At 46.3% G+C, this 27,320-nt stretch overlaps 1 protein-coding gene across 5 annotated transcripts in view; it reads left to right on the forward strand.

The window, feature by feature from the left end:
* Positions 1-27,320, forward strand: part of Anxa2 (annexin A2) — a 248,184-nt gene that overhangs the window by 213,669 nt on the left and 7,195 nt on the right. For 3 of the 5 annotated variants that reach the window (XM_050125336.1, XM_050125345.1, XM_050125328.1), the window contains exons 2-6: positions 6,755-6,812; positions 10,384-10,483; positions 20,040-20,134; positions 23,758-23,871; positions 26,992-27,082. In XM_050125336.1, the coding sequence (XP_049981293.1) occupies positions 6,765-6,812; positions 10,384-10,483; positions 20,040-20,134; positions 23,758-23,871; positions 26,992-27,082 (448 nt within the window). In that variant the 5' untranslated portion in view covers positions 6,755-6,764. Of the gene's footprint in view, positions 1-6,750; positions 6,813-10,383; positions 10,484-20,039; positions 20,135-23,757; positions 23,872-26,991; positions 27,083-27,320 lie in introns of all 5 variants that reach the window. The other 2 variants (XM_050125349.1, XM_050125317.1) reach the window with 1 other exon arrangement.

Here is a 27,320-nt window from a genome sequence, read left to right on the forward strand (position 1 = left end):
TTGCTAGGCATCTGTTTTGGGGTAACCCAACAACATGCTGTGTCTTGTTAACGCTGGCCAAGTGGGTGTGTCTTTGAAAGTGCTGGGCTGGATTCCCTGCAGACCAGCCAAGTCCCAACAAGCTCTGTGCAAATGAATATCTGGGCTTTCTGGAACTAGCACTTTTTAACTCGGCGAAGTGTATTTTTGCTGTTTAGAGCATTGCCTGTGAAATCTTTCCTCGGAGTTTTTTGCAAACGATGTGTTTCACTTTTCTTTTACAGAATAAAGGTTAAAAACAACTTTATTTGTACTTTTTGGTCATTGCCATACTTCGTTTTTTTTTTTTTTTTTTTGAAGCAGAACAAGAAAATGTAATAAGATCTAGTTATTAGTTTTTAATTTTTTTAAAGACAAAACTACAAATTACTTGTAAAACAGACTATCTGTTTTATGTTACATGTAAATGACTCCAAAGATTCCTTCATTGCCAACTTTGTCTCCTGAGAGCGTGGTGCCCGCAGGGTGAGTCTCACTGATTGTTTTCAAGGCCACAGGAGACAGTGCGTTCCCTTCATTTAGGGAGGCGCTGGGGCAGTTCCTGTTTTCCCACCACTGTCAGGTGCTACTTCAGACTGGCTGAAGGAAGGTATGGCTTTCTGAGTCTCTTTGGATTGGACTGGTTTGTTTTCTTAAACAGAAACACCTGCCTGAGAAAGAGCCTTTTTCTCAGTGGTGCCAGGGCCCAGCCCGCCATGGGAGCCAAGGCCCTGGCATAGAGTGTTCTCATCAACAGATGGTTTACCTGATAGTTCTTTCTGCTGTGCAGGCTGAAACTAGTTGGTCAGCTGGGTGAGGCTGAGGTGCTTAAAAGAGAGATGCTAATCTGGGGAGCAGAGTGCCAAAAAGAGAGGGTGGCTCTGCTCTTAAGGCACCCGAATTTTACATCGTGGGGTTAGGAGTTAGTTTAGTGAGGACCCTCTTACAGGCCATGCCGACTCATTTTTTGTTTGATTGTTTTTTTTTTTTTTTTATTTCTTTCAAGTCAGGATCTCATACAGACCAGCCTAGCCTCAAACTCAGTATGTAGCCAAGGATGAACTTCCCATCCTCCCACCTCCACCTCCTAAGAGCTGGGATTACAGGCATGCACCTTCACAAGTGGCTTTTGTAGACCTGTTTTTAAGTCTTGTGTTTTGGTGAACGGGTAAATAGGAGTATTGGGTCTAATCACATTCCACCATTTCTGTAGCCAAACTTAACTTGGCAGCATTCATTCAGGTCCTTGGATTTTGGTCACCGCTTCCTAACAAGCCTGTCCCTTTGTTTTCCTGAGGTCCACTGGGGATGTGTCCCTCCCCAGTCCCCTACTCCCTCCACCCCTGACATGTTCCTCTGGCTGATGACTCACCCTATCTGCCTACACATAGAGGCCTCACCTTTAGGCCCTAGACTGAGCCTCTCTGCTTCCTTGATGGTTGCGACATAATAATCTCTCCATTGAAGGGGCACTGGGGCAAAGTCTAAAGAACCAAAGCAGAGAAGTCAAAGGTCCCAGGTTATAGGCCTCCCCTGCCGTGGACCGTGGGCAGTCTCTTAAGTGTCTCTTCTCCAAGAGTACTTAGTTACTTGTCTGGTGGCTATGACCAAATACCTAAGGAGGAGCACCTAAAAGGACGAGGGGCCTATTACAGCGTGCAGGGAAGGCATGTCGACAGGAGCCTGAGGAGGCAGCTGGTCACATTGCACACACGTCAGGAAGCAGAGAGAGAAGAATGCTAGCTTCCAGTATATGGTCTTTTGCTTTTAATGTAGCCCATGGGCTACAAAAGCTCCTGGCATGGGTCTTCCCATTTTAATGACTCTAAACTAGGAAATCCCTCACAGACACACCCAGGGCTGTGTTTCCGTGGTAAATCTAAATCCACTCAAGTCAACGGCAAAGTTGTTCCGTCACAGTGGGAAGCTGCGGCTGAGGATGCTACATCCCTTAAGTACAGTCTCGGTGCGCCCGTCCTCTGAGTCTGTGGATGACCTGACCATTGCCAGGGTCTACAAGCCTCACCAGCACTGCAATAGCCTTTTATGACCCCACAGTACACTGACCCATTCTCCTTAGTCAAACTAAAGTTTCAGCAATCGTGGTGAGAGGCAACACTCACTGTTTGTTCTAGCGACTAATCGACCCTATTCAGAGAAGCTGCACAGCCAGAGGATTGGGTGAAGTGGAGAAGCAAAGGCTATATTTTATTTCCAAGCTAAAATAGGGTCGCCATTAAACTTGCATGAGCTAGGAAATATTTATGGATACGGGCACTTAGATATTGCTTGTCGTTCTCTATGACTTTGGGGTTATTATGATATTTTTGGTGCAGAAAGGTTGTGATATAAATGGGACTTCTACCAAAAACTGTTTCGAAGTGCATGTTTGGGGCCGGAGAGATGGCTGAGTGATTAAGAGTGCTCAGTGTGCAATAAGAACCGGACTTCAAATCTCAGCCCAAAGGCAGCAAACCAGGTGTCACAGCTCGGAAGGGGGCAGAAATAGGAGGACCTCTGTCAGCTCGCTCCAGAAAGTGCAAGCTTCAGGTGCCAGGAGAGAGACCCTGCTTTGAGAGGAGACAATGGAGCATGGTAGAGGAAGACCCCAGTGTCCTCTTCCCGCTTCTCTGCTTGCACACAGATGCATGAACCTTCTAGTACACCTGCATGCACTTACTGGTACATTAGAACACACACACAGTCTGTTTGTCACCTAGTTTGTGGAAATATGTATTCTTCGTTCGTATAGGGGTGTGAGACGCGGTAGAGGAAATGCAGCAAAGTATCCTTCCAGCATTGAGTCATATGAAACTGTGTGCTATTTCAATGCTTTTCAAGTGGAGGGCACTCAGTACTGAGTGAATAAGGAATTCCTGTCCAAAGGCTGGGGAGGGCTGTGTGGAATGGGGCTCGTCTGGCCTTATTGGAGCAGTACCAGCGTAGTGGTGACTTGAGGAATGCACAGAGTGCCATGAGATATGGTGACAGCTGGGTGCGGCAAAACACACCTGTAATCCCAGGCAAGAAGACTGGGAGTTTGAAGCCAGACTGGGCTACATAGTGACATTCTGACTTTTTGTTCTCTCCGTTGTATGGTGTGCATGTGTGTGTGTGTATGCATGAGGGTGTAGGTATAGATGCACATGTATATGTGTGTGTATGTATGAGGGTGCAGGTATATATACACATGCATATGTGTGTGCATGCATGAGGGTACAGGTATAAATGCACATGCATATGTGTATGTATATATGAGGGTACAGGTATAAATACACATGCATGTGTGTGTGCATACATATGGAGTTCAGAGTCTGATGTCACTGTTTTCCACTTTCATTTACTGTGGAAGGATCTCCTGAAGAAGGAGCTCTCCCATGTAGCTAGACTAGTGAGCCATCTTACTCAGAGATCTCCTGTCTCTGCCACTGGGGCACTGAGATTACAGGTGGACTGTCACATCTACCTGACTTTTAGATGGGTGCTAGGGATATGAACTCTGATCTTTACACCTGTGTGGCCAGAATTTTATCCACTGAACCTCTCTGCAGCTCCATGACACCCTGTTTTAAGGGGAATGGGGAAGTGAAAAGGGAGGGGGGAGTGAGAAGGACAGGAGCCAGAGAGAAAGTAAACCAATTTGCTTGAAGAAAGCAAAGTCAAGGAGCACTTTAAGTACTAATTTTTTTTTTTTTTTTTTTTTTTGTGGGGAATGAATAGAAGGAGGTGTGGCTTGGTCCTGATGCTAATCTTTGAAGGCCAGCGCTCAGCTCTTTTGGAGTTAGAGGAAGCTCACTGGCCTTGATTTCTTTCTAACTATTTGGCAAGATCAGATGGTGGATTGAGTTGGTAGCAGTAGGGAGGACCAACTTGATGAAAGAACAGATGATTATAAATGCTGGCACAGAAAGCAAGATTTGTGGGGCTTCCAAAAAAAAAAATCCCTCTTATTTGTCCTCTCCTTATGTGTCGAGGCTGCGGGAGAAGAATTAACAGGAATGGAGGGTGTAAAGTGGTACATCAGATTGTCTTTGATCTGCACAGTACTGTGGGGAGGGCTGCACGTGGGCAACTGTCTGCAAAGCAGCATTCAGAGCTGGGAAGACAGCTCGGAAGAACAACTCAACAAAATCTCGCTGTGTAGCTGAAATCGCCTGAACAGCAGAGCTGGGGATGAGCCTCACTGACTATCCATGGATTTGGAGCCATGCGCACGTGGTAGTGGGCACAACTGTGCCACTTGGGTGGTCAGCTGGCAATTTTCATTTGTTTCGTTCTGCTTTGCATTTTAATTCCTTAGCCTGGAAGCCTGTGAGGCAGGCGATAACTGTTCTTAACTGCTCTGGAAACTCTGGGGCCAAGTGAATCTGATGGGAGCCTTTGGCGGGTTTGGGCCCAGGTAGACTGGTGGGGTGCTCGACCAAGAGAAAGGCTAATCTGTCTGAATAGGTGCAGAAAAGGCTTTGGGGCTGAGATTGAACTGTGGCCTTCTCTAATTCCTTTAGACCAGCCCCCATATATAGAGTGCTAGTTTCCATACATTCTGTGTCTACATAGAATGTGAGGAGCGTATACAATCTTGAATTTCCTACTGGCCACATTAAACAACAACAAAGGACCAGTGAGATGGTGGAGCAGGTAAAAGGCACTGGCCACCAAGCCTGACGACCTGATTCAGTGCTTGGGACCCACATGATGGGAGGAGAGAGAGAAAATCAACCTCCATAGTATGCTATAGCATCTGCACACACACACACAAGCAAATACATAAATATAAAAATAATAGTAGCAACAGGTGAAGACTGTAGACAACTTAGAGGTGAAGAGCCCTTCTTGTTCTTACTGAGGACCTGAGTTTGGTTCCCAGCGCCCACTTCAGTGGTTTTCAATTACATGAACTCTTGTTCCGGAGGGATCCTACAACCTCTTCACACCTCCATAGGCACCCACACACCACATGCATGCCTTGACAAGTGTGTGTACGCACACACACACTGGTACACACACACACACACACAATGCACACTACTCCACCTTTATATCTTCCCGACCTTGGCAACCATTTACCATCTCCCTGCCTCCATAGAACTGCCTCTTCTAGAATGCCCTGGAATCAGCCATGTGCAGCATTCCAGCCCAGCTGCTCTCCCTTAGTAATGTGCATTTAAAGTTCCTCTGCATCTGCCGTTGAGACTGGGGATGTCTTAGCGCTGAATAATAGTTCTTTCAGGGGCAGCACAACAGTGTGCAGACAGAGCAAGACTTTTTACCATGGAGAATGACATGGGCGCACAGGGGACACACGGGACACACGGGAGAAGAGGCACTGAGGGAGCTGAGGGAGTGGAGGTGTCACAAACATTTTTGATGGCCTTTCTTTTGGTCTGGCTTAAAAGGCTTCGGGGAGGAGGAGAGGGCATGGTGAGCCTCTTGGCAAAACAAAAGTACATCCTGACCACAAATAAAGGTGACTCTCTCTGCCTGAACTCCCACCTCCCACAGCCTAGAATTCACTTAGTTCAAAATATTCCCGTAAATTGGCACACGACTGTGTCATAGACTACAGTTTTATGAAAGCATTTAGGCAAAGCGACCTCCTTGAAGAGAACAGAGAGCGTGATTCCTACAAGTACCAAGGGCACTGCCAGTACAAATGCTGTTGGCAAGCTTTGGGGAGGTGGTTGGGTGCTGTTTTTCTTTGGGGTGATTATGCAGAATGACCTGTCTTGTCTCAGTAGAAATCACTCTTGGTGGTGGGGGCTGGGATTATGGGGCTATCAATTCCAACAGCCTAGTCCACAAATAGGGGAAGACCATTCATCAGTATGGCTCCCCGACTGATACAATGTATTCCATGGGAGATGATGACATTGTAACTGCTCTAAATCTGAAATGCAAGGTCAGCCCTCAACGAGATGCGTTTATGTCAGAAACTTGGTCTATTTGCATTTTATAAACAGTTTAATAACCTCGCTGCAAGTGTGTGCATGAGTGTGAATATCCGTATGCTTGGGTGCACTTGTGTGTGGAGGCCAGAGGTCACCATTAGGTGTCATTTCTCCTCTGGCAGTACCCACCTTGTTTTTCTGAGGCAAGAACGCTCATTGGCTTGAGGCTTGCCAATTAGGTTGAACTGGTTCACCACTGAGCCCCCAGAGATCCACCTGTCTCCCAACCTTTTGGGGCTCCTTTAAGGTCCTTGTGCTCAGAAGGGAAGCATGTTATGTTCGAACCCATCACATAGCCCCAGTACCTCCTGAGTCTCACTGGAGGAAATGGTTGTGGGGCTCATATTAAAAGCTTTGTTTGGGATCAGGTCAACATGGAGTCACTGCTGATCCCAGCTCATGTCCCTCTTACTATATGAAGTCACTTGAGAGTGACACACAAGTAACGACAGTTTTGCTATGTTTATCACTTTTGATGGACGAGCCCATTCTCTGTTGGAACGAGTGCTGTTTGCCACAGGAAGCTTTTAGGGTTTGCACTCACAGACCAGACCCACCAGGTCCTGTGTAACCAGAGCAAGAGACAGACCAGTTTAGAAATCCATCCCCAACCTAAGGCACCCGTCTCTAAGCTTTCCTTTTCTCAATGCTAAGCTTGAGAATTGGCTGCTGGAGCTTTACCAGCCTCCCACGCAACAGTCCAAGACCTTGGTGTGATGAGTTACTGTGCTTCGGGGGAAAGGAAACTTCCTTTATAAAGACTTTATATTATTTCTTTTTTCAGCTTCTTTTTTCAAAATGTCTACTGTCCACGAAATCCTGTGCAAGCTCAGCTTGGAGGGCGACGTGAGTATCTAATCTTTCACTTTGTATGATTTTGTAAATTGGACATCTGTTGAACTGCGCTATGGTCTCCCTGTATACACCAAGAAAATGGGGCCATAATTCAGCCATTATTAGGCATCTCCCCTGCATCCCGGCTCCTCATCGCTTTAACTGTTACTCATAGTTTCATTTGAAATAAATGTCATGGCGCTAAAACCCTTTTTGGCATCAAATGGAACTTGGACAGCATCATTGAGAAGGAAATGGCTGGAATTGTTTTCTGTCAGATTTACTACAGGAGTGGTGATTATTGCTTTGGTGATATGTGCGTTTTTAATGTCAAGCCTTGAGCTTTTATTTATCGTAAGCTTCAGGCTAGAATTCTTCAACTAGAAATGTCAACAAACAGTTCTAGTGTCTTTTAGGCTTCTTAGACTATCTTGAATATTCTTCTAGGCAATGGCCTATGGTTATTTATTATTATTATTACTATTACTATTATTATTATTATTATTATTATTATTATTATTATTACTAACCCCTGAGTCCAATCAGTGCTGTGTATATGTGCAGGATTCATCCACTGGTCTATGGATAGCCTACTAGTAACCACGTCCTCAAAGAAAAGTGATTTTCTCTCAAAGCAACCACCAGCTACAGTGCTTCATCAGCTAGGGTGGAGTCTTAGAAGCCTCTACTTTTCTGTTTAATCCAGCACTTGGGAAAGCTTTTCTATAAAATAAACCAGAAAGTCTCCTTTTTGTTTGTTTGTTTGTTTTTGTTTTGTTTTTCAAGATAGGGCTTCTCTGCGTAACCGCTCTGGCTATTCTGGAACTAGCTCTTGTAGGCCAGGCTGGCTTCAAACTCAAGGAGATCTTTCTGCCTCTGTCTCCCGAGTGCTCAGGTTAAAGGTGTGTGCCACCACCACCAGGCAACAAAGTATCTCTTTAAAAAGAATAATTACATAACTAACCAGAGGGCTTTGTTGTTGTTTTATTTTGTTTTTCTTTTGTGTATGAGGGAGCTCAGAAATAAAATTTGTCTTTTAAAGAGTCACTCAAAAGACAGGTGACAGCTTGGGTCCTGTGCACAAGCCCTTCTTTGTTGTCTGTGGCACCTGCTTTCCTAATGTGCAAATGAAGGGACCTGTTTGAACACAGACTATGTGGAATATTAAAGCCTTTTTGCTGTTTCCTCATTTAATTCTTTCCTTGTCTTGGAACTTGGCCTGCTGTTAGGGCCTAGAGAAGTCTTGCTGTTATATAATTTGTTTCTCCAACAGATTTTATCTAATGCCTTTGATAATTAGATTGTTCTTGATAGCAAGTTTCAGGAGAAGTCGCTATGGCTGTGGCCAGGTTGACAGAGTACAAGCCTAAACTTAGCTTACATGAAGCCATAGGTTCCGTCCACAGCACTGCAGAAACCACCAGGCACGCACATCTGTAATCTCAGCCCTTGGGACATAGAGGCAGGAGGATTAAAATTTCTAAGTCATTCGTGGTTATATACCAAGTTTGAGGCTAGCCTGAGACCCTTAAAATAAAAGGTTTGTGAGAGAGCTACTCAGTCAGCTGTTGAAGCTAGTCTACCCTAGGAGTACGTGTGGAGAGACGGGGCGAAACTAGAAAATTTCCTATATTGCCCATTACTGTACGGGAAGGCAAGATCACTTTTACCTAATAACTTACTTTTCAGACAAATGGATTTTGTAGACATTCTATTATCCCTTTCTTTATGTCTGTAGACTAAACACAAAGCCACACCCACCTTTCTCCCACCCAGTGATACGACAGCAGCATATCACCTGACCAGCGAGCCATGTGTGATGTGGGTGTACGGTCGGCTGCCGGCCCCTGTCAATAACTTACTGGTGGCCCTGTTAAGAATCAGAAGAGAATTTTTTTTTGTAGCTTCCTACAAACCAAGTGGCACCATTTAACAGATGTCTGACCCTGGACTCGGAGTTCTAGCTTTACCCAGGGGACACTGGGAGTGTGGATCTCAGTGGCTACCCTGTGTCACCCCACTAGTAAGGAAACCCAGAGGTGTGGGTGCTGGACTGGCTCAGGAGACCTGCGGGGGAGCAGATCATTGACCTCACCACAGTCAGCTGCTCTGAGCTTGGTCACCGTCATTTGTCACCATCACTCGGTCGGTGTATGTACCATGGTACCATGGAGGCTTGATGTGGGGCATTGCAGGCTGGAGAGCCGCTGTGGGGGGCGGTTCAAGACCACCCACCAATCAAAACCGCATCACTTACACCCATTGTCTGCCCTTCCTTTTGGGGCAGGCTATCCTTCTGAAATAAACATTTCAGGAGAGGAGGGCAGTTAAATGTACAGAAGAGAATGGATAGATAAGCAGGCTGTTATCTTGGGGTGGCGGGGAGAGGCTCCCATCTATCAGCTCAGGAAAGTGGTGGTCTCTGACAGGCATCCAAGGACCTTAAAAGACAATGAGGGAAATGTGCCAGGCAGAGCAGTAGGCAAGGACATCCTGGCGAAGGCAGAGGGCAGCACTGGGTAGAAGGGAGAAGATCAGGAACTTGTCACAGTAGAGAGGATGTGGGCTGGCCAGCACCCACCTTGGTGCCACAAAGTAGCCACAGTACAGGCATGAGGAAAATCCCTTCCCTTGCACAGCCCACAAAGGCATGGGGGTGAGCATGGCTCATTAGCTTGTTTGTTTAATTGTTTTTATTTTGGGGTCCGGGCCTCAGGTACCCCAGGCTAGCCTGAAACTTGCCATGTAGCTGAGAATAGCATCCGATTCTCCGGCCTCCGTCTTCCCAGGGCTAGGATTACCATCCCTGCTCATATACTACTGGGGATCAAACTCAGGACTTCATGTATTTGGGGCAAGCACTCTGCCAACTGAGCCACACTCCCAACTCCAGAGTCACTGTCTGAAGAGTTGGAACCTGGGCAGCACAGGCCTGCAGTAACGCCGGGCAGTGCGCGTTCATCTTTCAGACATTTCCACAGTTTTAACTTAGTTCAAATTCTTGCTAGACCAGGTTCTTTCTCTTCAGAAACTTGCATAGATGCTGGTGTCAGATCCCTAGCTTGGTGCCCTACCCTTTGAAACTCTTGCTAAGAGTAAAATGCAGAGTAGAAGCACCGTACGGTCTAAACCAGCGGAGCCTTTGAAAAAGACCTCCTGTGGAAACAAGTGAAAATTTTCTCTTTTTTGATATGGGCTTGGGTCACTGAAACTGGCCTCAAACTCCTAATGCAGCTGAGGATGACTTTGAACTTCTGCTCCTCCTACCTCATTCTCCAGGGTGGTAGGATTATAGGTGTATACTACCAAGCCCAGGTTATGTGGTGGTGGGAGAGGAAAGTCAGGGCCTGGTCTATGCTAGGCAAGTACTCCACCAGTTGAGCTCCATCCCCAGTACCAAAATGAACCTAATATTAAAAAAAAAAAAAAGACATCCCGGAGTGTGGTAGCCTGTCAACACCCACTCATTTAGCATGAAAGTAGCTAGAATTATTAAGAGAAATGGGAGTGTGGAATCTGGGTTCGGGGTGTTCTTTCACTGAGAGGATCTGCAGTGTGTCATTGAGTGTGTTTGTGTTCTCAGCACTCCACACCCCCAAGTGCCTATGGGTCAGTCAAACCCTACACCAACTTTGATGCTGAGAGGGATGCTCTGAACATCGAGACGGCTGTCAAGACCAAAGGTAGGCCATGCCCCTGTCCTCTCCTTGTCAGGGTGACCTCCAACTCACAGGGTGGCCGAGTCACAGTCACCCGAAATCCCAGCTCCAGGGTGTCAGATGCCCTCTGTAGACACCACACTCTTGTGCACCCCCTCTGCAGGTACCACACTCTTGCGCACCCCCCCACATAACTAAAAGTAAAAATTAAAAAATATTGCTACTTTAAAACATGTACACACACACACACACACACAAATATAGTCCACTTTGTTAAAACAATTCCTCTTTCACCAATGGGCCTGCGATTCTTGTGATTTCTCTATAAACCTTTGCAGAAACACCCTAGAGGCTAATAGTTAACTCATTCGACAAAGATGGTGTCTTTTACAAGCCTAGCACAAAGGGTACTTTTTATCCCTGCGCGAGAAAGCTCTCAGCCCACTGGAATGTAAGGATTGCATGGGTGAACTCTCGCCACAGCTGAGATGCTCATGTTAATAAAAGTACTTTCAGGCCCTCCCTGAGTCAGCAGGAAAACATTTTAGTTCCCAAGCAAAGAAAGCCCTGAGGGCTGAGACATGGGTTCCCACATCCCTGTGTGGGCAGGTGTGGCTGACATCACTACCACCATCTTCATCGTGGTTGTCTTCACCAGGGTTTTTTAAGTACTTCTCGTGGGCAGATGGTGCATTGGGCCCTCTTGGAGCCCCCTACTTAGATGGCCTTCAGATTAATTTATGATGCTACGTTGTGCCCTTCCCAGTTTACCTACGACACCGCGGAGGATTAGCTCCCATACTTCCTGTCTGTTGGCCTTGGTTCAGACGTGAATTTGAACCCAGTCCTGCCCATCCCCAGCCTGTGTCACAGCACCCAGCTGTTAGGATTAGACTCATCACTTTGTCTTAGGCCATTTCCAGGCATGAAAGCCGAGGTGTGGTCTGATCTTGTTGTCATCCGATATGCTTCCCAGTTGCGGCCCAGAGTTAGCAAGGGCACCTGTTTCTTCTTCCTTTTACCCCCGCCCCTGCATTAGTGCTTAGTGTTGTAGTTGGAGCCACTCTGCCACTCAGTTTTTTTTGTGTGTGCCTAGTGGTTTTAGTAAATCACGGTTTTCTTAAGTCGGATGCTATTTACAAGAAAAGACTTAACATGTTTTGCTCTAAATGTACTTTACAAATGTTTATCCATATTGGTAATTTAATATGCTCATTTGAACATTCATTCACCTCAAACATGTCAGTTCTGCAGGAAAATGACAATCAAATATAGTTTACTATATGTTAGTATGACAGCTACATTTTTTTACTCAAAAAAGGGGGAAAAAACAAAGGCACTGGTAACTGACTTATAAAATTAGGAATTATTGATTCTCGTGTTTTCAATATATTCTGTGTTTTCTAAATTTTCCACGATGGTCGTGCACTGCCTTACTGGAGACAGGCAGCCAAGCTCATTACAATCATGCCCCCGATCTTTCAGATAAGTAACGGCACTCAGGTAATGAGCCAACAGGAATCTGGAGTGATCAGGACACTCCTGAACACCTTCGCCTTGGATGCTTCATCACGCGCTGGCGTTGTTTTGACATCAAAGGAAACAGGGTAAACCTTGAATGTTCATAGAAACACAAACCAGGGCTGAGGAATAGCTGTCTGTGCCCTAGTAACCTTGCACCTGTGGCAGACGAGGTGATCAGGGCTCTTGCAGGCTAGGAAGATGGGACACACTTCCTGGGACTGAACAGTTGCTATCAAACACGCGGACTGGGCATGGGGCAGAAGCCTGGCGTGAAGGCAGTGATTAGGAGGGGCAGGGTGGGTGGAGATCTGGGCCTGGTCACTCTTCTCTATCCCTTTCCCTGGCGCCTGTGAGAGCAACTTTGGGCATCATGGTGGCTCACTTCTAAAATGGGCTTGCCTGCTGCGTCCGTCACAGTTTCTCTTTCTAGTACGTGCAGTGTCCCTCAGCAGATGGGATGCTTTTGCTGCTCCAGAGCGGTGTGACTTCTTCTATCCCCGAGTCCCTAACAGTTCCCTAGTCATGGTCTTGCAGTGTAGCCCAGGCTACCTCAAATTCTTGATCCTCTTCCCCTTGTCGCCCCATTTCTGGGTTTACAGCTGTGTAGAGTCAATCACCTCCATGCCTCCTTTGTACCCACTCCATGTCCGAGATCTGTCTCTGTCTAAGTGGTCTTATTTATTAACCTTTTAAAATTTTTTATTTATTTTTAACTTATGTGCATTGGTGTCTTGCCTGCACGTATGTCTGTGTGAGGCTGTCAGAAGCCCTGGAGCTGGAGTTACAGTCTTTAGCTGTCAAGTGGGTGCTGGGAATGGAACCTGGGTCCTCTGGAAGAACAGTCTGTGCTTTTTAACCCTGAGCCATCTCTCTAGCCCTCTGAACCTTTTCACACATGCTCAGGCTCATGAGATTGTGTGAGGAGGTAACAACCCACATAGTATTCAAAAAGATACACAGATATCAGAGCACAGAGGGAGACAGATGCGTGTGCGGGACAGGCAGCAGAGGTGCCTTAACAGAGTCTGGGTGTCACCCAGAAGACTGAATGGTCCCCATGAGCTTTGATCCATTTTCACCAGCTGAATTTAGCTCACTCTTTGTTTCTAGTCGGAGGGATATTGAATGTTTTCTTCGCATTACCTAAACCCGGTGCAAGGTTGTTGTATGTTTACTCTCTGGCCTGAGGTAGACTATGTAACACCTTACATAATTTACGCCTAGTTAGAAGCTGAGTTAAGCCACGCAAAAGTAGTAATATTGCTTAATTAACAAGAGGTTTCTAAGGCTTGATCTGTAGAGTCTCTTGGTCTAGAATGGCCTTGGGTTAAATATATACTATGGAGTGTTCAACACAGCTGGGGATGGCTTACCATATGGGTCCAAATAACTAGAAAGGAAAGTCAGCTAAATTAGAAAAGGATGAATCTCGACTCCATGAAATAGATGGTAATTAGCGACAGCACAGCCCTGGAGTTAGCGCTGCTGCCAATGAATCCAAGCAGCTTTAGCGTCTGCGGAGGGGAGGGCCCCGAGTTGCTCTATTACTGCCAGTTTGGATTTGAGCAGTATTTGTGTTCTCCGGAAGGGCGAGGGCCCCCCTCCTCGTGAGCGAGCCCAACTATAGAAGTGAGTTGCTGCACTTCTTCTCTCTTATATTTTAAAATAGCACCACCTAAGATTCCCAGCAAGGCTGCAGGACCACCCTCCTGTGCACTGGAGAGTGAGCCAGCACCAGTAATTTTGGTTTCGCTTGCACACCTGGAGGTGGATGCAAGCAGCTGAGTGTGGCAATTAAGTGAGTTTTTTTTCTCTGAGAGTGCCAGGAGGTGTATTGGCTGGGGGGGGGGGCAGAACCTCTTACTTGCAAGATTGGGGGGGATGGGGGCCACAGGGTAAAGACGGAAGAAAACCCTGCCGCTGTGGAGAACACCCGAGAGGAAGGCCTTTGGAACTCACTGGCCCAGGGCATCTCATTCTGCTAGCAGGGAGCCTGTCCACTCTCCCCTTTGTAGAGGCCTCCCTCTTGGGGTTGAGGGTCACTGCAAACCATCTCACAGCTGTCCTCAGAGGCGGATGAGGCCCCTGGTGAGTCTCAGATGCACTAACTCCTAAGCACAGCTGTGGTCTCTGAGGGCATTGTCTGCATAGCTATGTAGGTACCAGGTGGCTGGAAAATTCAGGGGCAGGCATCCTCAGGCCTTTCATCACTGGCATGCCTCCATTGGCTGCCTCTCCTCGGCCCTTTCTTCTTTGTAAGAACTGCCCTTCTGTTCGGTGAGGAAATCCAAATACCGGTTTCACCCAGATAGGGCAGAAGAAACCAGATTCTTATCTGGCATCTCATCTGCTGGTGACTTGAGTGAAGAGTGGGCCTGCTGGTTTCTGTGGCAGCTTCCCTGTTCCACGTGGTAACTGGAGTAGCGGGGCATAAAAAGGGTACTTTTTATGTTACTCCATTTATGAATAGATTTGTATCTTTGTGTTTTCCTGCTGGATGCTACATGACATTTTGGAGACATACTAGATGATTTTCTGAGCACTAGAAGGGCTTTTTAAATTTTTTTTAAGTCAGGGTCTCTCGTACCCATGCCTGATCTAGAACTTGCTATGTAGTCAAGGACAACTTTAAATTTCCAATCCTTCAGTTTCTACTTCACAAGTGCTAGGGTTCCAGGTGTGCACCATAACACCCGGTTAGTGACACTAGGTTCCCAGCTCAGGACTTCTTGTATGCTAGGCAAGCAGCCTACCTACTGAGCTACAGCCCCAGCCCTGGGTTCTGGATTATTAATGCACCCCTTGCCTTTATTAAAATAGACAAGGCCTTAGGTCCTTTCTCAGAAATTTAACCAAGGTGATATCAGAACCGAGTGGGAACAGAAGCTTGATCTCCAGGCTAAAATGCCTTCTTGGGGTGCTTAGCTCAACTAGGCTGTCCTTTGTTGGACTAGTTGGAACTAGTTAGTTCCCGGTCACCTTGCCCCAAAATAATCACACAGAAACTATATTATTTAAATCACTGCTTGGCCCATTAGCTCTAACTTCTTATTGGCTAATTCTTACGTATTAATTTAACCCATCTCCATTAATCTGTGCATCACCACGTGACAGTGGCTTACTGGCAACTTTTCAGCATGTCTGTATCTGGCAGCAGCTCCACGGCTTCTCTTCTTTGCCTTCTTCCTCCCAGCATTCAGTTTAGTTTTCCTTGCCTACCTAAGTTCTGCCCTGCTCTGCTATAGGCTCAGAGCAGTTTCTTTATTCACAGAGGGGAATCCCACACAGTTCTTGAACTGTCCATTTCCACAGCTATATCCCACCTAAGAGGCCTGATGCTTCTCCGCCCTTACCCTGTGTATACATTTTCTCTCCCAGCTCTCAGGGAGCTTCCAGAGTTTACCTTGAAACAGTACTGTTAATCTCCTGGAAGCCATTAGCAACCATGGTCCTGTCTTCTCTCTGCCCTGTGTTTTCGTTGGCCAATGACTGAATCCAGGCCAGAGCTAGGTCTGCATCAGAGAAGCCGAGGGAAGAGCTTGCCTCTTGCCATTCTCTCAGGCTTTTTTTCGTGTTCTAGCAAATGATGTTTTATGACGGTCCCTGCTTTATATCTGCGAACTCCAGGCATTAGGAGAGAAGCAGTGTGCCCCGGATCATCAGGCCTGGGTTCCAGATACTGTCCCGACCACCACCTCTATTGCTGCTACTTATGCCCTGTGTTAGTAATTTTTTTTTCATATCTCGGTCAAATACATGACAAAGCAGTTTAAGGGAAGAAGGGTTTGTTTGGGCTCACAATCAGAGAGCATGGTACATCACGTCATGATGGGAGGCATGGCAGCAGGAACGGGAGGCAGCCGGCCACGTGGCACCCACAGCCATCAAGTAGAGAGAGATGAACGTTGGTGCTCAACTCAGTTTCTCCATTTCATACAGTCCAGGACCCCAGCCCATGGGATGGTGCTGCCCCCATTTATCGGGGGGGGGGGCTTTCTACCTCCGATAACTCTATCTAGGCAGTCCTTCTCAGACATGCCTAGAAGTTTTTCTTGTAGGTGAATCTGGACCCTGTCAAGCTGATAATATTAACTGTCATAGTACCCCTGGGTCCCCAGCCCAGTCCTCTTTTTGGCAGACTTCAGACTTTGTGTAAAGATGATTTCTCCTAAGCCTCAAAATACCAGGATATCCAGCAATCTGAGCTGTGGTCCCCACCCCTGCCTCCCACTCCCGGAGACCTTCATAAGGCAATTTTCATTTTCTTTCCAACCAAACAGCTCCCATCCCGAGGCCTCTTGAACCCTCATCAAACAAATGAGATCCACTCTCTGTGCAGTCAGCGTGTCTCTGCTGCTGTGAGTCAGCATCCTGTTCCAAACCGTCCTTGGTTCCTTGCCAGGGACAGTGGAGACACGCATTTTCCATGGAATACTGGAGTACAGGGCAGACGTGGGATTTCTACCCGGGGGGGGGGGGGGCGGGGTCAGCCATTGTGGGATTCAGCCAACACTTGAAACGTGTCTTTTTTCTTCTTTCTTTTTTTCATTTTGGTTTTTCAGAGACAGGGTTTCTCTGTGTAACTCTGGCTGTTCTGGAATTTGCTTTGTAGACCAGGCTAGCCTTGAACTCACAGAGATTCTCCTACCTCTGCCTCCCGAGTGCTGGGATTAAGGGCATGTGCCACCACTGCTCAGCTACTTGAAACTTTTTAATGCTTGAAAAATATGGTGGATGGTTGAAAAGACCTGAGCCCCCAAAGTAACTGCTTGAACCCAGCTGTCACTCATGACTTCTTAGAGCTGTCATTTAGCAAAACCCTTCCTTAGGAACAATTCTTCAATTGGAATACTGAAAAAATGTAGATGATTAGATTGGCTAACCATTTTCATCTAAGCAATGCATGTTTAACCTTACCCTGTGCCCGTCTGCTCACCTGGAGTCAAGTACATACATCTTGGGTCTTTGCCAGTCTTAGGCAACTTTAACTTCTAAGGTTTGAGTGTGTTTGATAAAGTTTAGAAAGATCACCCAAGTGGGGCTCAGCAGTTACAAATGCTCCCTGCCCTTGCAGGGAACCCAAGTTTGGCTCCTTCCCAAAGACTAGACTGACTCCGGTTTGACTAACCGGATACGGGGCTGCCGGGAGCAATGTGAAGTGCTCCTTCGTCGGCTGAGATCTGGGAGAGCAGTTTGCACAGCTATCTCTTTCTGGGTGTTATCTCTTGCCTGGGTTGTTTAGAGAAGAGTAAATATTTCCTTCCCAAAGATGGCCATGACCCCTCTGCCTCATAGGAGCGGGCGATGGTGTGGAAGGGCAGTACAATGGTAGATTTTCCCGATCCCCAGACTGCTCAGTCACCTCTGTGAGTGAGCCCCAGAGAAGGGGTTATCGCGGAGTGGTGAGAAAATGCTGCTTCGGGGTCCCAGCTCCAAGAAAGTCCTAGTGAGCAGAGCTCTGGTGAGGACTGACGAGTTTTGTTGTTTGCTTTGATTGGCTGGCTGACTTACGTGAAGTCATGCTGTGGTGTGTTGTGCTGTGCATGTGGAGGTCAGAAGACCACTTCTGGAAGCCAGTCCTCGCATCCCACAATGTGGATTGCTCCAGGTCTCAACTTCTGCTCATCGAGTTTGGCAGCAATTGCCTTTGTCCACTGAGCCATATTGCTTGCTTGGGACTGAGTTTTAGTAAGTGTTCTGGAATTTCTGTACTGGTCAGCCAAGGGTCAAGTTCTGACCTCAGGGAGGCTCTGACTAAGTTGACCACCATCCCTGATAACATCTAGGTGGAGGTAATGTTGGGTTCTCTCAGAGCTTCCATGTGGAACTGTAGGCCTTCGTCCTTTGTCCCCAGCTTGGGCAAATGCAGAGAGTGACACACAGGAGCCAGCATTTCCACAGGTCACTGATGCCACAAGACCTGGGCTACAGTCTGAGCTTTGGACTCCTCGTCTATCAAAGAAAAATAGGCCCACATCTCCTTACCCTCATTTCTTAATCGTCTGAAAGCCTTGATATGTGACTTAGGCTGACTCCAAACCTGCGATCCTCCTGCATCAGCCTCTTAAGTGCCAACATTATCATGCCATGCCAGATCATGCTCAGTGTCTTCTGAAGTGAGGTCACCAGTTAATTCTAGTTCAAGGACTGTGTGACATTCACTGTGTATTTCAACACACCCCTCCACCAGATTTATGGCCATTATGAATTTTGCAAGTATATTTAATTACCTCACCCCTTGGATTATCACTGCTAAAACTTTGATAAATATGCTTCTCCGTCCAGTCTTATACACAGATACATACTCTTTTTTTTTTTATCTTTTGAGACAGGGTTGTTTGTTCTGTGTAGCCCACACCACTTAAAGTGTGTGGAAGCAGAGGCAAGCAGATCTCTTGGAATTTGAGGCCAGCAGGGTCTAAATAGTGAAACCCTGTCCCCAAAAGAAAAACAAAACAAAACAAAATTAAAAAATGAAGAACTAAATAAATATCAGATTATACTGGGCCCACGGGTTTACAATCTATGCTTTTGTTTTTATGTTGAGTATTTTTCCCAGATTAGTCAATACTTCTGTGCTGTAATTTTAAAAGACCACATAGTATTCTATGATGTAGACAAAGGGATATTTAACCAGCCTCTTATTGGATTTACAAGGCTGACATCAGCATCCTCAGAACCGACCCAGGGTCTAGCAATAGGGTTACTGTGTTTACACTGACTCCTGCAACATCCAAGATGAAGTTAGAGACATTTGCTAATATGCTTGTTTATTGTTGTGACTTCACTTTGAAATAAGTATATAAAAGGTTTTTTTTAATGTATTATCACTTTTTAATGTGTATTAGTGTTTAGCCATGGGAAGTTTTGGTCCCCTGAAACTGGAGTTACAGACAGTTGTGAGCTGGAGTTGAACTCAAGTCCTCTGAAAGAGCAGTTAGTGCTCTTAACCATTGAGCCATCTTTCCAACCTCCATCTTTATTTGTATACCCAGAAATGGTAACTTTCTAATGCCACAAAGCATCAGGATGTGTCCCCTGTCTATCTGCTATTGTTTTACCCACAAATATTATAGTTCAGGGCTCTTGAGTGCTCCAGGATGCCCTTGACTTCCTGTAAGACAAGCCATGTGCAGTCTGGGAGTGACCTTGTGAGCTCAGAGGTTCCAAAACTACTTATCTAGTTATGGCAAAGACTCTTCATTTTATTAAACAAAGTTCATAGTCAGGCAGGAGAGAGCCTTCTCTGCGCCTGAATTCTCAGAACCAAGCTCTCCTGACTTAAATGACAAGTGAGGACTATTTCTGATATAAAATTGGAAACCTTCAGATACCACTAGGCATTGCTTATCTTTGTAAATACACATGTTCCAATTAAAATAGGTACTGAAACGTTTGGGCGGTACTTCAAAACTCCCAATTTAGATTTAATTTAGATTAAAACACTTACTCTTTTTTAATACAGTTGTAAAATTGATTATTAAAGTCACCTATTGAAGATTGAAAGCACAGGAGGCGTATTTTCCTTGTGAGACAATCTCGTCTTCAATACGTGTGGTTCTATTAATCAATTAAGCTATTAAAAATATAACTGCCATATTAAGCCTGACTCGTTTGTCATGACAGCTGGGATAATTATAGAAATTATACCTAGCCATTTATACAGTCGTAATCTTGCAATAAATATAAATAATTGTCTCTATTAATTCATTTTGAAGGTTCTGTCTATTAATTCTCCAGCTAAGTGGCAATTTGGGCGCCTTCATTTAAAACCCTCCTAAATCTTTGTTGTTCGTTCCATCTGGCTGCCAGAGCTTCACACACAAACTTCCCACGGTTGACTTCAGGAACCAATTCATGAACCAAATAGCTTTTTAAGTACAAATATTTAAAGGGTCGAGGGCAATGAGAGTGTCTGCATTGGGTGGGGAAGGGGGACGAGCTGGTTCTGACTTCCTAGTGTTGGGTGTGGAAAAGAACACGTGGGTTTCACTGTAGAAAAGTCCCGCAAGTAGGAGAGCGTGGTGGGTAACTGTTCACAATTGATTCTCCACAGGAGTGGATGAGGTCACCATTGTCAACATTCTGACTAACCGCAGCAATGCGCAGAGACAGGATATTGCCTTCGCCTACCAGAGAAGGACCAAGAAGGTACTGGAATCTTGGGGTAGGGGGCAGGCCTTGCTGAATTAATGTCCTCAGATGTTGCCTGTTCTGTTCTTAGTTACTGTGAGTGTGTCCCTTGTTTGTGTCATCCTGCATACCCCAGGGTAGCAGCGGGTTCTTGAGCTTCCCGGTCGTCAGTCACTCTCTTGTCTTCATCTTCCATCTTGGGTTACAGGTGTGTGAAACCACATCTGGCTCTTTTACGTCCAGCAGTCCTTACCTGCTGAGCCATTCCCCCACCCCTACCCCTGCCCAACATTCTTTCTGTGCATTGTGGCTCCTCTTTAACCAAAAAGAGCCTTCTAGAACTCTTGGCTGTCCAAGGTTTCCCTCTTACATCCTTGTGAGGGTTGCTACTCACACAGGTACACGTATGGAAGCTGGAACATAAAGGCAATATCCTAGCGCACATGAGGGAGACTTTCTGGAATAGGCCTCAAGGGATACCAGCAATGGTACCACTTGTGGAGAGCTGACTTTGCATCGGGGACTGTGCTTAGTGCTTTGGATGGAGCGACTCGCTTCTACTGCTTCTTCATCAGATGTTGTGAACTTAATTTTAGAATGGCTTCCTCCACTGGGCACTGATCTGAACTGAAGGACTGGGGAGGTGACTCAGTTGGTGAAGTGCTTACCACATAAACATGAGGACCTGAGTTTAATCCTCAACATCCATGGAAAGAAAACCAAAGCTAAATACACTGGTTTGCCATTGTAACCCCAGGGCTAGGGAGTCTAGACAGGAGGATTCTTGGGGCTCCCTGGACAATCAGTCTAACTGATTCAGACAGCTCTGAGTTCAGTGAGAGACCCCGTCTCAAAAATCAGATGAACCTCAATTGAGAAAAGAAATAAACTTCAACCTCTGACCTTCATGAATAAACACACATGTGCACATGCACCTGTACACATGTGCATATGAACATATGTACATGCACGCAAATAAATAACATGCTTCGCATCTTCGAGTCATTCCAGCCATTGGGCTTGGCTGAAGTGCTGTGGTCCTTCCTCTGTCTTCGGCATGCCTCATCCCTGCTAATTAAGGAGTCTTTGCATGTTTTCTCTTTTGCTGGTCCACTAGTGGTTAAAAGCAGCTCCCACTGTTCATCTTATTTGACCAAGGCATTGGGAAATTTTTTTTTAAGGACATGCTTCTTAATTTTTAACTTTTTTTTCTATGAAAAGCTTTCCATTTTTTTTTCTCGGGCGGTGCCATAAGAGTGACTTCATGTAACTCCCGTCCAACTTGAGGTTTCCGCTTCCAGGCACAGTAGAGGTCACCTGAAAGGATGCCAGAAGAGACTGTATGTTCCTCGAGTTGACATGACCACCAGGTCCTGGGAGTCACAGGTCAAGCCTTGCCGTAGCTCCCTCCTCCACACGCTGGAACAGTTGGAAAGGACATAAAAAGGAAAGCAGCTGGCTCCCTTCATCCCGCAGCCATTAAAATTCTTCTTCCACTAGACTTGTATTAATCTTCAGTGAGGCGCAGAGGGGAGTGTTTTATGTCTCTAGCTTTCCCAGAGGATCTGAGAGTTGGGAGAGCCAGGTTCCTGTTGGAGCAGGAGGTCTACTGCCTTGGCCAGTGGGAGATAACTTCTCCTTCAGTGTGGTCTTGGAGCTGTGCAGGCACACGGAACTCGACTTCACATTAGATAGCTGGAGAACACAGATCCTTCAGAGCCTGTTGGAGTCAAGGTGTTATCAGAGCCGAGAGTCAGGTCAGCAAATATACAGGTATTGCCACGTGCTTGGTAGGGATGGCCTGCTGTCCTGATGGCCCAGAAGGAGCATCTGTCATAGAAAGGTGCCACAGCTGCTTGAGGTTGTTTCTGAAGGACGTACTGGCAGTTTTTTTCAGATGCATTGTTTGTCAAGGGCTAGTCTAGAGTGGCAGTTCTCAACCTGTGGGAAGCAGGCAAATGGCCCCTTCAAAGGAGTTGACTAATACCATCAGAAAACAGAGATTTACATTACAACTCATAGCAGTAGCAAGGTACGGTTATAAAGTAACAAAGATACTAATTTTATGGTTGGGGGAATCACTGCAACATGAGGAACTGTATTAAAGGGCTGCAACATTAGGAAGTCTGAGAACCCTGCTCTAGTAGGATGCAGACTGTCCCTGCTCAGGTGGTAACCACAGATCCTAGCACAGCTAACAAATGAGGGCCACGAGGAGGAAGGAAGTTTGGAGTTTCTGCTTTGCACATTCAAACCAGTTCTAGACATGAAGTTTCTCTCTACAGAGGACAACCGTTCTTTTATCAATCCCTTCTGGGATTTTTATTTATGCTCAGTCCTATATTGGACATTCTGAGCAATGCAAGTCAACGTGGAAAAATCCAGTGGGTACCCAGATGCCCACTGAGGTTGGCGCAGAGATGGTGACGCGGAGTGTCAAGGGCAGACTAAGTTGGGATCACTTAACCTCAGGGTTCCAATTTGGAAGGCTGGCGTTGTAATTGGTATGTGTTGTTTTAGAAAGACCCTCCTACCTCCAATGCATGCTTAGGACATCAGAAGCCAGAGAAAGAAGGTGAATGGGCAGGTCCCCATGCATCCTCAGATCTACATCAAGTCTGATGCTCTTGACATGTGTGGGTTCAGAAATATTATCTCTAAAGCAAGTACATATTATCTCTAGGGGCAGGGACAGGTGGATCCCCAGAAACTGTTGACCAGATAGCTTGCTTACATGGCCAAATTTCAGGCCAATGAGAAACCCTATCTCAAACAGAAAGTGGAAGGCACCTGAAGAATGACACCTAAGCTTGTCCTGTGACCTTTATACACACGTGTGTCGGTATACATGTACACATGAATACACACACACACGAGAAAACAATTGTTCCAGTCAGTTCAGTTCAGCCAGTCAGTACATATAAGTGGTCATATGTCCAATCTCCGAGCAGATATGTGTAGGAGCCACGCTGAATTAAGGATTTGTCTACAAATGTAAGTGCTGCCTCAGACTTAATTCAAACCGTCCTTGCAGAGTGATAGGGGCACCCCTGAGAAATGATGTTCAGCAGCGAGTCGAAGGAGACTCTAAGGGGCTGGAGTCAGATTCATTAGCAGCACCCCGAACTGGAGGAGTACATGGCTCAATGTGAGGTGCAGTGTTTTAAACAGGGAAGGCTTGGAGCCACTCTCCGCCCTGCTAGGCCATCTGGGTCCTTCTGCCAGGTGCAAGACTCCACCCTAGAGCAGCTCCACAAAGGTCTTCCTGGGTTCTCAGCAGCCCCTGAGGGCTCTGCTCTTCTTTCTCCCACACTTCTTTTCAGTTAGGCCTTGACCTTGGAAAGTGCCCTGTCTCCCACGGGGTGTCCCCACTGTACAGTGAAGCCCTGCTCTTAGCTCTCTCTCCGCAACTCTGATGCTACATTGGTTTCTAGCCTGGATGTTACTGGATTTTGTTACAATGTGTCTCCTGACCTCCTAGTCTGTTGAAAGGAGTGTCTGGAGGGAAGTTTTTTCCCAGACCACAGGGTCCTGGAAGCCTCCCAGCCTGCTTTTGAAACAGAGATATCTTACTTCTGTCTCACTGGTTTTAAAGTGGCTATTGGTCGTAAGTGTGGCTCTTAAACGTCTCTCTTTTGCAGGAGCTTCCGTCAGCGCTGAAGTCAGCCTTATCTGGCCACCTGGAGACGGTGATTTTGGGCCTATTGAAGACACCTGCCCAGTACGATGCCTCCGAACTGAAAGCCTCCATGAAGGTAAGCACGTGCGGGGTGGCATCTGCCAGCTCTCCCATTAGTGGATGTGGATTGCGGCTTTTTGAGTGTAATTAGGTGATTGTCAGTTGTGTTGAATTCTTATTTGAAGTCATTTCCCACCCACCCCCAGTGCTATAAGTTGTCAGGATTTGAACCAAAAATATTTCAATTTCTCTTTCTCTCTTTTTTAAAGACTGCAAAGAAATTTCCTGATGCTGAGAAGCTAGTTAGCAGCTGCTCAGACTTGGCACCTGGGCGATTGGAATGCCTTTTGGGAAAAAAACGGCTTCCTTGATTGCACTTCCTCTTTAAGGAGGATATGTGGGGTGTTAAGGAGAAAGAAAAACAGCTTTTGTTTAGCAAAGCTTGCAGATTCTGCCCGTGCCCTCCTGGTGCCGCTTCCTCTGGCTTTCACCAGTCCAGTCCTGGTTCAAAATTAAGATTTGGGCCCCAAATCAGCAACATAGTGCAGGCAGGACTCAATTTCAGGCTGGAAATGGCACCTGGATTCAGTGGTAAGTTTTGGCAAGCCATAATATTGTTATCTAATATTTGATTTCACAAAGTTATTTTGCAAATGGGATTTGAGGTTAAATTAGTAAATTCTAGTTTAGGCACATTATAGATTTTGTGCCCACCTGAGCTAGACAATATTACTTAAATGTAAGAGTTAAATAAATGTCAGACACAGCAAAGCTCAGGACCCCTTTTCTCTTGATGCCTGTGACATGTTGGATAATCTGATGCTGCCCTCTGCTGGCACTGCTGGGTAAGGCATCTGTAGTGAGGGGAAGCGTACAGCACACACAGTTGAGTTGCCATCCTTTCCCAAGGACACAGGGGTCCCAAGGACACGGAGGTAGGGTGGGATGAGGCTCCTTTACACGCAGGGTGTCACCACAACCCTGGACTTGATAGCACAGGGCCACTGTAGGACGTGTTAAATGTCTCTTTTCTTCAGTTCGTCAATATAGCTCAGGTAGCTCTCAGTTTATTTGGGGGGGTTTGCCTTGCCTGTCCTAGGTAGGCTGTCCTGCAGGGCAGCTGTCAGTAAGAATGGTGCCATGTCAAACCGGCATGGGCTGCATGCTAATAATCCCAGCGCTCCAGAGGTGGAGGCAGGGGGATCAGAAGTCCAAGGCAATCCTTGGCTCTGTGGGGAGTTTAAGACCAGGCTGGAAAGAAAAGAAAGAGAGAGGGAGAGGGAGAGGGAGAGGGAGAAGGAGAGAGAGAGAGAGAGAGAGAGAGAGAGAGAGAGAGAGAGAGAGAGAGAGTAGTTTCATGTCAACAGCTTGACGAAAGTAGCATTCCTGAGGGTGCCCCATCTTTGGACCTTTGGGGCCGTGTGGGAGCCACTCTTTCCCTGGCTTTCTTTAGCCATCAACGCTCGGATCAGTTCATCTTACTTTGGTCAGGAATCCACTTAGTTGTGATTCATGCGACTGGCCTGGTATCTATTATTAGGTGTTATTGACTTGAGGCCGACCTGTGTGAGCTGTCAGTCACTCCGCTAATCTAAGTAATTGAACCCAATGAAAGGTGCTTTAACTGCGCCATCTCTGACCTGATGCCAGCGTTTCCATTAGCTATCCTGGCGGAGTAACCTGTCTGAAATACACACGTCTTGAAGTGACATTAACTAAAATGATGCTTTCAAGGAAGAAAGAAAGAAAGAAAGAAAGAAAGAAAGAAAGAAAGAAAGAAAGAAAGAAAGGAAAAATGTTTTCAGTTCTGGCAATATCAGTGGCTGTGTCTTGCCATATGTCACAGGAGAAGTTGCTCCTGTGATAAGGATTATGGGTAAGCTGTGGAAAGCTTGGGCCAAGGTTTAGGAAATCGCCAAGGTCACCTTTGAAAGTAGAGATAAAACTCTGTCAGATACACGGGCGATGAAAGGATTGATGCCCGATGCCCTTCTCACTTCCCTTTGGTGTCACAGTGTGGCATTTCTTCTGGCATGTCCGCATCCCTGTCATCTTTGGAAGAAGCTGCCTCTTCCTGGACATCTTCAGATGCTGGGCGGTCGCCTCAGAGTCCCCATTCAGAGTACTGCTGCCTAGGCTTTTTGCTGACCAGGGAGGAATTTGAGGTTTTGCTGGAACCTGTGAGAAATCCTGATTAAAAGCTCTGGGAGAAGAAGTCAAAGATTAGATTAAGACCAAAATTCCAAATTGACTATTAACCTGGGGCTTAGCTTAGATTATACAAGGCACAATTTTAAAGGGGCATATAGACTCTAATAAGTTTAATTAATAGCTGACATACTTTTCATGTAGCTAAGTACCTTTCTCATTGTATTAACGCCTTATAATTGATTTACATTTTAAACAGCTGTAATTCTGCTTAGTTCAAAGAGGTACCTCTCTATTCGCGAAGACAAGTACTAGAGGACTCTAGTTATTAAGTCCTAACTTTGATCAGGAAGTCAGCTTTGAAATACGTGTTTCATTGAGTCCTTTCAAGCTCCCCGGTGCGCTCCAAAGTGTGTCTGTTAAACCTGAAGATCTCAGGTATTGGACTCTCGTTTCCTGATAAAGTTCTGGAGTCCGGGCTCATTTGGCACCTTTGTCGTTCCCCTTTCCATCACTAAAATATCCGAAAAGTGCAAGCAAAAATGGAAGTCGCATGATGCATTCTTTAACTTTGAGCCATTTTTCCATTTCAAAGAAGAAAGGCTATTTTTTTTTTTTTAACCCTAATGGCATTCTTCTCGGCTAAGTAGATGTTCTAATCTATGGCTGCTGCCTGACAGGGACCATATACCATATCTTGTTTGATGAAGACAACTATTTCCTGCTTATTAAAATGTCACGGTCGGTCGTGACAGAAACTAGCAAAGACAGATGGCCAGCAGGAGCCCACGGCTTCCCCTAGCACGGTGGGATAGCGAAAGCTGTCTCTTCTTGTTTGTTTTTTTTTTTTTAAACATAGTTGAACATAGATGCACGCTTACACCGTCCTGGGCTCTGGTGATGTGGCAGAGGAATGGCCTTAGTTAGTGCTCCAGGAGTAGAGCACAGACTGTGAGAGGAACTAGCGGGGAGATGGGGCTCACAGCCATCTGTCTGCAGCAGGCTGAGGGGAAGGACGCTGCTCATGTCTGGACTTCTTGCTTTCTAGGGTCTGGGGACTGATGAGGACTCCCTCATCGAGATCATCTGCTCCAGAACCAACCAGGAGCTGCAGGAGATTAACAGAGTGTATAAGGAAAGTGAGTAGCCTGTTCTGGGCTCCATTCTCTTAGCCCAGTTGCTTCCCCCACACCTGCTTCTCTCTCTCTCTCTCTCTCTCTCTCTCTCTCTCTCTCTCTCTCTCTCTCTCTGTGTGTGTGCGCACGCGCGCGCGGGTGGGGGAGACTAAGCCTGGAGACTGGGCTGGCTGATCAGTGAGTACCAGGGTTGCCCCCCCTCCCTCTTTCTGCCTCCCCAGCACTGGGATTACAAGCACAC

The sequence above is a fragment of the Alexandromys fortis genome, unplaced genomic scaffold (assembly GCF_014885135.2).
Source record: "Alexandromys fortis isolate MF-2015 unplaced genomic scaffold, M_Fortis_MF-2015_v1.1 scaffold_22, whole genome shotgun sequence".
Classification (NCBI taxonomy): Eukaryota; Metazoa; Chordata; class Mammalia; order Rodentia; family Cricetidae; genus Alexandromys; species Alexandromys fortis.